Raw genomic sequence first — 13,902 nt, 5'->3', positions numbered from 1 at the left:
GGATCAACTTAGAACCAGATCACAAGGAGAGTTCTAGGTCTACTGGAGAAGTCTAAGCTTCATTTCAAAAGCAATGCTAAACAATAGGTGGCTTTAAGACCAGAAACAGGACAGGCAGAGACACCAATTATTACCCCAGCTCAATTTTTGAAAGACAAGACAGTAGATCCTACCCACAGGGCACAAAGAAAAAGACACCGTGGGTAAAAAGAAAGAAGAATTCCTAAGGCTTAACGACTACACCAGAATGGGTTTAAAAAATTCACATAGAAATCAAAGCCATTCAAGTTTCTAACTTGGCAGCCACACAGGTGACAGTTTCAGCAGAAAGGTTTAGAGAGGTTCAGGAACGGAGTTGTAGGAAAAGAATGAGGAACTGGGCTCCACCCTCAAGGCGAAGGAGAATCCTGGGCAGGAACTGTTCATATGGGAACTATGAACACCCAGGTGATGGCCTGTGATATCATCAATAGGCTTTTGGATGGCACTGCCCAGAAGGCTGTACCAACCACCAGAAACCCGCAGACCAGGAAAGTACGGGGGAGGAGGAACATGCAGAAGCAAGAAGGAGAACTCCAGGAATATGTTCAGAAGACAGAAAGGGAATTCGATCTACTGTCACCTAACAATGAAACTTAGAAGCATAATAGAAAGCCAATGACATGTTACTTCAGGTTCAAGTATGACTTTTAAAGTTATATGCTTGCTACGGAGTTGGACAACTAATTAACACAGCTTAAAAAAAAAATCTATAAGCAATGAAAACAAGTGACCAGAGAAAGCATTCAATGCTCTACTGCAGGGGCAAGCAACCCTTTTCTCGGACCAGGCTGTGCGGGAGCGACATGGAACTCAGAAGCACAAGACCGTACATGCTAACACACCACAGCCATGCAAACATTGGTGCTAATCTGCAAAACCGAGCCCAAACCACAGGGCATGAGAGCATTTTTTTTTTAAGAGCCCCTAAGTCACTAATGATTTATCCCTAGGGAAAGGTCGATTTTCTCTAAGACTTAAACTGTATCACCACATGGAGACAAGGTCAAAGTACACAGGTGCCAGAGACTTACTTCTAGGGAGAGCAAATATCAGCTGCCACTTAAAACATGGAAACTAGGCAACCAATGACAACAGCTGCTATGCCTCTCCTGCCTCCCATCATGCACCGCCACTGTTCCTAATGACGTCTTTAGCTTCCCCTGTTGGTTTTTACTTTAGCCCCTCTTTTGCCTCATTTTGATAATCATCACTTAGAAAGCTCCGCTTCACCTGACTTCTTCCCTCTGTGGCGCACGAAGCCACGCCCGGTAACTCAGCATCTGTCTTTAATTTGTATTAATTCACTTTTATACCTTGTTTGGTGCAGTATTACGACATAACAAATATGATACGGGAGCTAGAGGCATGCATCCAGAAGCCTGCAGCAGAGTCTTCTCTGCCACCCAGCACAAAGCACAAGAAAGATAACGGGGGTAAGGTAGAAAAGATACCCGAAGCCACCGTGAAAGTTAGCGGACCGAGAAATGGGATTTAGAGCAGGAATAATAGACTCGATAGAGGAAAGTAAAACACGAGAGAAGAACAGTTTAAAAGAATTTTAGGTGTTAGGATGTTATAAACAGATTATTTTAGCACAAAGCTCCGAGGAACGTGAGATACATGCTTGTTCTAAAACATACCGCAAAAATATGACATTCCAAGTCTCACCTTCATTTTACCCTGAACTTTTAATTTCAATCCCCCTCTCAGGAATTATGACAGTTAATCAGAAGGATGGGAAAATTTCATCTGGCCCAAACATGTTCTACTGGTCTACAAATAACTACTTGTAGTATTCCTGAGAACGGACTCAAATGGTACCTTTTTAGAGACCACGTGGTAAGCTGGTAGGAAAAATGGGGAAGCAAGAAACCCAGCTTCCTGGACAGAAGGACATGCTTCTAAGGGCCTCAGTGTGAGAGGAACTCCACAGCCTGGCTACTGAATGCCTCCCAAAGGGCCCTTCCCTGAGTTTCCTGGCCATGTACTCTTGCTAATAGTTACTGCTTCCTTCCAGCCCCAGGCCAATGGGCCAAGTGATCATGATAAAAATCTCTAAAACCTTTTCTTCCTTCCAGCATTGATTATTTCAGGCATTTTGTTACTGACAGAGTTGACACACAAGACCATTTATCCACCATTTAACTCCAAAAATAAGTCTGTTTTTCCACCGAGGGGAAAAATTAAGAGACAAGAACAAAGCAGCTCTTTCTCGGTCTCTCAACCCTGCTGTAAGGTATACGGGCTGAGCTTTTACAAAAAGCAGCCCCTGTGCCAGTTAAAAGCATTGTCTCAGAGATACCACAGCTGAAGTGTCGCTTTGGGCAAGCTGTTTAACCTTCTTTTTGCCCATACAATAGGACGAAGGAGTTTTAAGGATAAAATGGACTTACATTTGTAAGGAAGTACCAATCTAGCACAACAAAGTTATGTAATGTAAGTGTTAGTGTTTTTGTTGTTGCTGTTCCTAAGAAAAACCTTGAGCTGCTCCTTCAGACGACCCAGACTAAGGCAGGCGACTCCAGCATGAGTTCTCTTCTCCACTCATTGTCCTCTTAAGCCTAATACGCTACCACAGTGTATTTAATTTAGACACTATACATTTAACATGGTGAACTGTCCCGCTCCTCTGAGAATAAAGTACAGATCTTTGTTTTACTCATGGATATATGCCCAGGGCCTAAAAAGTACCTGTCACAGAGCAGACACTTTCTAATATTATACTTGAGCAATTTTAAGGCACATATATATTATGGTAAAATTTCTGAGTGCCAGATGTAACTTAATTTTTAAAAAATTTTTTATTAAGATATTTTCTTCATTTACATTTCAAATGCTATTCCTAAAGTCCCCTATACCCTCCCTCCCCAACTCCGCTTCCTGGCCCTGGCATTTCCCTGTACTGGGGCATATGATTTCACAATACCAAGGGCCTCTCCTTCCATTGATGGCTGACTAGGCCATCCTCTGCTACATATGCAACTAGAAACACAGTTTTGTGGGGTACTGGTTAGTTCATATTGTTGATCCTCATAGGGCTGCAGACCCCTTTAGCTCCTTGGGTACTTTCTCTAGCTTCTTCTTTAGGGGCCCTGTGTTCCATTTTATACTCAGAATTTCCTGCAACAATTGCCAATACCCTTCCATCTCAGGGAGATATATGGAATCTATGAAACACACAAAGCACCAAGTCAGCTCAAAGGCCGTGTCGGGGAGTGACTCATAAACAAATGCACTGAAGGGACAGGGGATACCTTTAGTTTCAGCAATAAAACCCATGTAGTGTGAAGAACCACTTCAGTTCTCACGGCCCCTGAATAAAGATTACTCTAACAAAAAGGCATGTATTTACTGTCTAGACACAGTAGTATGTAGGGGCCACACAAACCCAGCTGCTTAGTTGATCCTAATTCACCTGGTTGATCAGTGACACAATGTTAAGATCTTGGAGTGAAATATTCCTAATAAGTGAAAGCTATGAAGAGTCACTGGGAAATATTTCTATGAAGTTTGCTGCCATTTTCACTGTGTAACAATAAACACAAATATGCTTACAATAGAATGTTTTGGAATCTTTTAAAAGAGTATTTCAAGATGAAAAATTATTTGTATATGAACTATCACGATCAATTTATACACATTTTAGGAGACATTAATTCTCAGTGTCATGAAGAGGGAAAAACAGTGCGTAATTTCACTTACTGCCTCAAAGCACACACAATAAAGGGAAAATAACTGTTAAATCAGTTCTCCAGAGACCATTCATGGCTTCTACCATGTTGTCAAGAGTAAATAATCTCTTCTTCCCAGAATTTCTAGAAGCAAAATTTCCAATTAATTCATTAACTAATTAAAAAACAATGAAACATACTACTCAAAATAAAGGAATATGTACTACAAATTAACGAGAAATCACACTCACAAAAGATGACAAGACAGTAGGAGAAGTATATCCAACAATTAGAAAACAAAGACTCTAGTCACTCACAGCAACAAAATACAGAAATATGGCTGTGTGAAGGGCAGTCAGTCATATATCTGAAACTGAAGTTCAATACACACCTTCTGCAGTACTGGACATCCAACCTATGGATTATGTATATTAGGTAAGTGCTCTGCTAATGGGCTACAACCCTAACCAATCAGCATTCCTTTTATGAATAAATATACGTGATTAATGTTAATATTTCTTATTAATTTGGTGATCATGAAGCAATCATCAGTTGGGTTTTAGATGAAATACAATACACATGAGTAAAGAAAACGAAAAGAGCACATTAAGCTATACATCTAGCACGTCAAAAAGTAGGGTAATCTCAAAGTACGTTTGCATAATGAACAAGCCCAAGCTTTATCACATTACACAGGTATAACAAAGTCTACGATGTTAGTAGTTCTGACTTGAAAAGATGCAAATAAATCTTGAGCTGTCACCCAGTGAGATGATGTCATTTTATTTAAGACACGGGTGAGCAGGGACTCTGGGTTCCTCAGCACTGCGGTCGTCAGAGAACCCAAAGGGCCTACCTGTCAGAGCGAGCAGGGAGCACGCTCACGTACGACTACACAAATACTTTCAAAGAACTCTGCTGGTCTGATTGGAAATCCCTGAATAATTCTGGAAATCATCTTTTGCTGTTACATAAAGTATTGCCACCAGCAGTAATGTTACGAAAATGTAGAGAAAACAGCTTAATAATAATAATAATGAAACCTTTGTATCCTTAGGCTTATGAACAGTAAGACTAACTCTGTCAGACCATTTCAAAGGTCAGATGCACAGGAGAGTCCATGCTATAAAAGAGATCCATGAAGCTAAAGCCTTTTCCAGCATGGGACATTCGACATAATCTGACCACATGAATGTTTACTAAGTGAGAGACTTAGTGCCATCTATCTAAAAACTTGCATTCAGATCTCAGTTGACTGATTATTAAAAGTTTAGATTAGGTCCCATGAGCAAAAACAACTTTGACGGCTACTGGAAGTGAGAACTATTTTAAGATACGGGCAAAACGAAGGCTAGTGAGCAGTTTATTTCCACTGAATCCCCTGGGGGGGCACCACTCTCAGTTCTATCCTCTACACCTCCAGCGAAGGGCAATCTTGTTATTGTAAACTGGAACACTAATGTAGACAAAAGGACAAAATAGTTCAGCTTCCCACTCTGCAAAGTCTAAGTTAACCGACTCGAACCGCTGCAAGCTGACAACCCATTACTAAAATCAAGGCGTGATCAAGCAAGAGCCAAGACAGTATCAACACGTTTCCACCTGAGCTGGATAAACACTCCTCTCAGCTGCAGTGGCCAATCAACACAAGACTTACCTTCATTGGGAGATGTTTTCAACTTGGTGCAAATGCCATAGACATCTCCATAGCTCTCCTGTATTTTCCGTAATGCATCCGTGGATCTGAGCTCCATGAGAGCTCGCAGCTCTGTAAGCGTAATTCCAAAGTCTCCATCATGGTTAGCTTCTTTCAAAGAGTTCTTCACACCGCTATACGCAACTGAGTTGTTGGCCATGTCGCCCATCACAAGGATAATTTATTAGGAGGAAAATGTTTCCCAGAAGAATGAAATTTTCACTTGATGTAGATTTCCAAGCTGAAAATCTTTTAAATATGAAAATCTTCCTTAAACCACACACTCATTGTAGGACTCTGAAGAGCAGTATCAGCAGCAACAATTCCCAGAGAAGTATCTTGACCACTGGCCCATGACTTGTTTCTTCCTCTCAATCTTGAGATGTATACATCTGTAAGAAGAAAGATTTAGGTGTTAATAGTTCACTCTCAAGAGTGTCTGTTACCCATGCATGCAAGCGTGCCTTTTAAATGCTACCAGGTAGCTAGACGAAGTACACTAGTTACAAATATTTATGAACTACGGTTTTGGATCATAGTATAATAATGAAAAAAGCATAGTTTATTTAGTCACTAGAACTCAGTATCAAATGAAAGTGAATATCGTTACTGAACTTCGTGTATGTGTGTGTATCTCTGTGTGTGTTTGGTGTATTACTAAGTCACGGCCAAAGTGCTTAGTTCCAACTTTACTAGTTGCCTTAAACCTATCCTCTTGTTTAACTGTTAAAATTAAATAATACTATCTCTTACTCTATCCAGAACACTAAGGTCTAGATAAATTGAGTTTTCATCTAACTCAATGGAAGGAAATAGCTGGTCTCAAACCAGAACTTCTTATACACTGGCCTCACCTAGTTTGCTAAACCTTTTCCTATGGATCTGTCTATGAAAGAAAGGGCACAAGCCTCAGAAACCGATGAAGCACTGTCCTGGCATCACTCCTCGGCTTCGTCTTCACTCCACTGTCATCACTCTGTCGCCCTCTGATTTTCTAAAGCTACCTTCTGTTCAGCTCCCGCCATGGTAACCCCCGGACTTCTATCTACCCAGAGTTGCTTCCCATGCCTTCATCCTTTCTGTTTCTTCATTTTCTCATGAATACCTAATTTATCTACATGTTACTCTCTCTTAGAACCAAGAATCATGGCAGACCATGACAAATAGATATATAATATTCCCTGATAACTGCAGCCTTCCATGATCATCCTTATCCTAGATTCCTGGCTTTGAACTTAGGTCATCTTTGATCCCACCCTTCACCGTTTCAATCTCCGAGTCTGGTTAAGTCTTCCCATGACAGCACCTCCCGCATCCACTTAGTCCCTTGCATACTTTGCCACTGCATTGTTTTTAAAGGCACTCAAGGTCAAGCTGTAGTTAGCGGAATTGACCTTGCTGCCTCTCAAACAATCTAAAAGTGTCTGGCAACCGGAAAAGACCCTGGCAAGTACAACTTTTTACCTATCAAACTGCTAGAAGGATGGTAGGTACAGCGCTGTTTGTGGTCCACATACATCAGCAGTCATCAAAGTCAACTGGTAGGACCTACGTCCCGGGAGTGTTAAGTTCAGCAGAACGAAGCATGTACTCCACAGCTTACACGTCTATTAAATTCCCAGACCATACGCTCAGAGAGCATTCTGACAAGTCCTGGCACGGAATGGAAGCTGATAGTAAAGGGTATGCAAGCATTTACATCTGCTGTGCTGAGGATGGCCGGCTAAGGAACGGCCGTTGCTACCCCTGTCAATGGCCACCAATGTGATGATCTGTCTAAGTACTTGCTACAGCAGGCAACAGAGTGGCTTCTTCACCTGGCTTTAAAGGAATGGCATGGCTGTAAGTCCTGGATATTCTAGACTGAGAGTTAATGAAGAGACTTACAAGTTATAAAGAAAGTGCCCTGTTGTTTAAAGTGCTTGGAATAAAGGAGAAGTGGCATTCTGGGCCCAATGTCATTCCAGTCGCACGAAATCACCTTCTGATTAGCTTTAGTCAGTAACAACGTCATTATTCTTTTTTGAGTTTTACACACACACACACACACACACACACACACACACACTCACCCTCTGAAATCTTTCTGTCACCTAGTCTCCAGTGACTACTTCCTCTATTATAATCCAATGCCCTCTCTACCTCAGGAGCCATGAACATTAGCGTTCAGAGCCTCGCTGTCACCCTCTCTATCCACGGTAAAAGTTGGAGGGACAGATCCTGTACAGCTGCCCACAGCTGCTGTTTTCATGGCTGCAATGATGATGTCATTATGTAGACGACAGTGATTTATGACACACTTCCTCATCTGTGGCGTTTAGATTCCATCCTCTTTTGTAATGTTCTCTCTCTCTCTCTCTCTCTCTCTCTCTCTCTCTCTCTCTCTCTCTCTCTCTCCTTGTGATATGCATGTTCCGTTTAAAGCTGACCGTGTAAGACTCACTTATATTCAGCACTCTGACCATGTGAGGTATGTCTCTGCATTAACTGTCACCGCAAAGAGAGAACACCTCTGCCCTAGGCTACGAGCTGCACTACTGTGTGGAAGGCGGATTGCTAGCATGTTTGTTTAGGGAAGCAATGGTATCACTTACATGTTTTATTTGTAGGCACCAATATTTGTTGTTTCTCTGAACAGATTTCAATAAGATAAAAGAATGCTATCCATTGGATGTTCTTAAGTACCTTAAGAAAAGGGATAGTAATTGACCTAGGAGTAGCAGCGACAAACCAGGCTCCTGCCACTAATAATATGGCCTCCACCAAGTTTTCCCATTTTCTAGTTTACAATGGACATTTCTGTTGGTCATAAAGCAGTCAAAAAACCCCAAACACATGATCTATACAAGCAAATCAATATTAAACAGAAACTGTTGTGGATTTTGGTTGTTCCCTCAACAGCCTTTCCCTAGTGCTTACGAAATTTGAACTAAGTTCCACAGAAAACCATTGGCCCCATGTTCTTCCTACTTCGGAAGTGGGAATGAGACCGGAACAGACTGTCAAGGAGACTTCTGCTCTGCCTCTGTGTGACCTACCAGCTTGTTGCCTCTTACTGTGTTTAAGTCTGTGAGAAACACGGAGCGCTACTATGATCACTGCGCACTACACGATCCAACAGGGAAGGCCAGGCCCACCAGGATGGATGATGGACAGGTGAGTGCATGCAGGATGGACATGAGCCTCCCTAGGCCTCATTTAAGGCCCTGGCTTAAACAATAAGTAAAGTCCGTCCTGTCCTTGCTTTTTCCAACCACTTATCAAGAAATTGATTTTATAAGTTGAGTTTGCAATTACTGGATGGGTCCAGAGCTTTGTTCGAGTCCATGACTACAGTCAGTTCTATTACACCAAGGAAACAGCTTGAGAAAAGGCTGTTGAGAAGCACTGAAACGCAGAGCAGCCAGTCTCGGAAGTAGACTCCCTAGTTCAGCCCTGACCTACGAGTTACCCATCAGCTGCCTTCTCCTTCCAGGTCATCCATTGGCTCCCACTGCTGTCTCTTTCTTTACTCCTTCATTCCCTTAGGCCAGTGGCTGACAAAAATGCCAAGGGCAACATCAAAAAATGCTGTATTTGTTAGCCTTAAAGTGATAGTCACGTAAGAGACAAACTAATTTTGGTTTCAAATAAAATACGGAATAGAAACCAGATCGTCTATTTTGATCCTCTTTGTTCTTCAAAGACATTTCATCCTCCATTTTAAAGGTTTAAGAAAAAAAAAATTTAAGTGGAAGCTGATACGTCAGAAAGGTGATGTCATAAAGAAGACACACAACTCTATTTAGGACACTTAGCCTATAAAATATATCCCAAAGTAAATGACACTTCTAACTAAACCACTGTTCATAGGTTTTATGGAAATACAACAGCTGTAGCCTGACACAGGGCAAGAATAGCTATAATCTTCAAATGGGGAAATCTAGGTGAATTCTTCCCACACATGAGCATTCCTAGGAATGGGCAGACACAGGAGAACACGAAGGGGTGGCTGTGAAGTCCACCTGCTCAGTAAGCTAAGAGACAGCGCTGTTAATAACACAATCTCAATTCCTTCTTTCACAAGGTAGACTGACTTAAAAGAGACCGCAGAGGAAGCAGTATGGAAGTTAGCTAGATTCAATAAAGGCCAATAGTGGTAACTCCAGATTGTAAGAATCATTTACACAAACTACAAGAAATAAAAGGGAAGAGCTAAGTGATTTATGAAATGAAATATAGTTATATAAAACATTCTATGAAATGATTTTAATACATATACCAACATGAGATTCCTCTAGCCAAAAACATGTGCTGTTATTACTAAGAACGTCAGCAACAAGACTGTCTTCTAAACGGGCGTCCCAACTCTTTGATGATTCTAAACAGATGCTGGTGAGCTGAAGATGTGAGAAGTGTGCTTATCCAGTGTATAAAAGTTTAAAGCTGGGTAATCGGAAAACATGTTAGATAACGGATCAGGATCCAAACAGACAGATGGGAATGAGGCGAAACTTAATTGGCACCCATGTATGATCATCTTATATTTAATTCCAAAACATAACTTTACAAATATGTATAAAAATGTGTGAGCATATATGAAAGGCAAAGGCCAAATTTATCAAAGCTAAATATGTGTTAACTTGATATTACTTGGCATTATCAAGTTAATAGTAAGGTGTCAACCTTAATCACAAAACCACCAATTTTCTGGAATAATATTACATATTTTTAACATAATATAAGCATAATATTAACAACAAGCACAAGCCCTCACTTTGCTATGTAACAGTTATGAAGGAGTCATATAATTTAAGGGATATGGGAGATAAAATCTAATTTCCCATTTTACAGATGCTGAAGCCAAACACTTCTTGATCACCACACAGTAAACACTGAATTAGTAAAACAAAAGGAAACGGCTAAGCCTGAAGTCAGGGTACATGTCCTAACAATGTGCTGATGTCTACCTGCCACCCAGCGAAATAGCTGTCACAACATTGTACACTTAGCCATTAGATAGATCAAGGGACTCAAAAATAGTTTGGGACTACGGCTTTTACATATTCTCACAAAAGAAACATGTGAAGAGAATTCCGTCTTAACTCCCCTTCTCTCTCAGCATGTGTGGAATACGCATGCACATGTGTATCGGCATAAAATCAATTCCATCCCCCCCCCCATAGGCAGTCAAGAGACGGATCACTGGCCTCTGGAACTGTTTCTCTCTGTGACCAGCATTTTATCCATAGCTGCTTTGTAACTTAGAGAACCAGCCTGCTCTGTCAGTCTTCCTCAATTACATTCAAGTTAGTGTGGACAACCTGAACCTCAGCCCCTGAGAGCTGTGGTTCTCAGCGTTCCTAATGCTGCGACTCTTTAATACAGTTTCTCCGGTTGTGGTGATCCCCAGCCAGAAAATGATTTCTGTTGCTATTTTATAACTGTAATTTCGCTACTATTATGCATCAAAATATAAAGATCTGGGTTTTCTGATGGTCTTCGGTGACTCCGGCGAAAGGGTCATTCAACACTGTGATGGTTTGTATATCCTTGAACCAGGGAGTGGCACCATCTGGAGGTGTGGCCCTGTTGGAATAGGTGTGACCTGGTTGGAATGGGTGTGTCACTGTGGGTGTGGGCATAAGATCCTCACCCTAGTTGCCAGGAAGTCAGTCTTCCACTAGCAGCCTTTGGATGAAGACATAGAATGCTCAGCTCTGCCTGTGCCATGCCTGCCTGGATGCTGCCATGCTCCTACCTTGATGATAATGGACTGAACCTCTGAACCTGTAAGCCAGCCCCAATTAAATGTTTTTTTATAAGACTTGCCTTGGTCATGGTGTCTGTTCACAGCAGTAAAACCCTAAGACAAACACCCAATAGAGTCTTGATTTAGAGGTTCAGAACTGCTGCCTTAAAGGTCCCTTGAGGGGGCGGTAGATAATTACTACACGTTAGACCAGACCAACTGCCTGCTCCACTGAAAAATTACGAAAAGGAAAGAAATGCTCTACGCCGTCTTGTGTCTCAGCAAGAAAACTATAATCCTTCCACTACTTCCATAGCTACTTCTGCAGGAGTGCAAAACACCTTCCATCAGATTCCTGCCCTAAAAACCCGAAATCTTTCAACAACCGAGATATTTCTTCTTAAGAAGTGATAGTACCTTACTGCCAACTATTAGATATAATTCTAACAGTGGCAAGAGCATGTGGTCTGATACTACAGTGTTTCTCTTCAGAGAGAGCACATAATTTAAAATCACGAATGGTGGAGCTTCCTTTACAAATTACAGCGCATCCAAATTATTTCATTAAATCAATTAGAAATTGGGTTAGGAATTAGGAAGCCAAGGGAAAAATCAAATTTAATATGACTCAGAACTTCTGCTTTATGTTTTTCAAAGAACTCTAAAAGAACATAAAGTCTACATAGCTTAGTTAGAAGTTAATTCCTATTAAATGCATGTTCTCTCCCTCTCTCTCCCCATCTCTCTGTGTCTCTTTCTCTGTCTCTCTCTCTCTACACACACACACACACACACACACACACACACACACACACACACACAGAGTCCAAGCAGGATCTCATTTACACAGATCTGATACAACAGAAAACAAGTACTGTTCACAATGCCCGATTAATCAATCTCCAAAGATTCCTGCCTACCATTCTCACTCCCTCCGTAATTTACTTATCTCCTAGAAGACTATTCCAGGCAGAGATCGGGTACTGTAAAAGTAGTTGCAGCTGCGCCAAGCAGTAAGCCCAGCATGAATGCTTCGGCAAATGTCTGAGGGTAGGCGGGGGCGGATTCTTAGAACAGAAGAGGACCTAACCTGCTCTCTCAGCACAGCTGTTTTCTCAAATCTGTAACGATTTGAGTCACCTCTCTCTGTCTTTCCCAGTGACCTGTGACCCCAGGATAGGATCTGTCCTATTGATTTTTAACCCTCATCTGTGTTTGGGATCCAGTGAGGGCTCAATGTTTATTGAGTGGAAATGCTTTTAGTTTGTGCCTTGAGCTGTGATCTATTTGAAAAGGCAGCTCTGCATAAAGTAATGGCAATTCAATAACAGACCAGCCAAAAAACCTTACCACATGTTTAAAATATGTGCTAATTTCCGAGAAGGTTAGCATTTGAGGAGTCTTCGAGCCATCTTGGTATAAAGATGGGTCGTTTCTATTTCCCTCTGAATCCTTTTGGACAGTAGAGAGTAAAAAGTACTTCAGGCTGTGCTTGGTGACCCGTGCCTTTAATCCCAGCAATGGGGAAGAGGAATTAGGATCTCTGGGAGTTCAAGGCCAGACTGGTCTACACAGTGAGTGGCCAGCTACGGCTTCACAGTGAGACCCGGCTTCAAAAAAAATATGTGCATGGGTGTATATACATCCATCCATCCATACATACATTTTCAGAGAGTCTCAAATGAATTATACACTACTGACAACCATTTTGAACAATGCTCCTAGATCACTGAGAGCAGGCCAAGCAACAATTCTGAGCTTTAGTATTTCATAAAGCTTGGAGGATATAGCATGCTTATTGGAGGGATAAACTGTTAAAGTTAACCGTGCCAAATAGAAATATATCAGATCAGTACAGGAGTTAACTTAGCAAGGGCTCCTAAGCAACAATGGTATAAAACTCCCAATCCCCAACCCCACAAGTAGCCACAATCCCTTGAAACGCACTGTTCCGGTTTTCTTCCCTCTCTCTCCCTGATCAACTCCCTCCATTCCAGCTTCTCCTATGCAGGAGAAACTACTTTCTCGATGACCGGTGAATCCATGGTCCTGAACCTGAAGATCACACAGTCCTTGTTTGACTTCCTGGCAACCTTTGCTACTCTCTGCCACTGCCCCACTCTTGACGTTGCTGCTGTTTTAATCCCTCCACCGCTGGACTCTCCTTCCCACCACACGGTTGTCTCTCTCTGGCCGCATGTTTTCACTTTCCACAGCCTGCTCTGCTCCCTGAACAACTGTCAGGGAAGCCAGTGGGGCAGGGTTGGGTGATAGTAACTGTTTTCATCTGGTCTTAGTCACAGAAAATGAGATTGGCTTTTAGATAATAAAAATCTACTTGCAAGTGCAAGTGTAAGAATTTTGTTTTTCTCTTATTTCAGAATTTCACAATTAAAGCACACACAGCAGTCGGGCTCAGAGAAAGTATGAAAAAAAAGCTTCTCTATCTTCCCCTCAACGCAACCCGTATTCCCACGAACTTTTCATCTATAAAAGTGTATGCCAGCCTCAACTGAAGCAGAGGCATAGACTGGCCATTCGACCACATCTCTGGGCTTTTGATAACTTCCATTTCCAGCACATACTAAGACTACAAGCTCATAACAACACAGCACTTAGTGTATATAATCAAGATCTCAATGGCAATGAACTAAAGCACAGATATCTTAACGATAACTAGAGATCCGTTTGCTTTACAAGCAGGTAAGTTGGTAGAATCTTATCCAGTGGACTGGTGTGACACCCACATCTATGAGGAGACC

The 13,902-nt window shown here is 41.7% G+C and overlaps 1 protein-coding gene across 8 annotated transcripts in view; it reads right to left on the bottom strand.

Annotated features, from left to right (window-relative positions):
• Atp2b1 (ATPase, Ca++ transporting, plasma membrane 1) overlaps positions 1 to 13,902 on the bottom strand; it is a 111,514-nt gene that overhangs the window by 51,649 nt on the left and 45,963 nt on the right. For all 8 annotated transcript variants that reach the window (XM_011243549.3, NM_001359508.1, NM_001359509.1 and 5 more), the window contains exon 2: positions 5,371 to 5,801. In XM_011243549.3, coding sequence (XP_011241851.1) covers positions 5,371 to 5,578 — 208 coding nt within the window. In that variant the 5' untranslated portion in view covers positions 5,579 to 5,801. The remainder of the gene's footprint in view (positions 1 to 5,370; positions 5,802 to 13,902) is intronic.

Source organism: Mus musculus, chromosome 10, assembly GCF_000001635.26.
Source record: "Mus musculus strain C57BL/6J chromosome 10, GRCm38.p6 C57BL/6J".
Lineage (NCBI taxonomy): Eukaryota > Metazoa > Chordata > Mammalia > Rodentia > Muridae > Mus > Mus musculus.
Note: the sequence above shows the minus strand (reverse complement) of the source record. Positions and strands in the feature narration are given on the sequence as shown.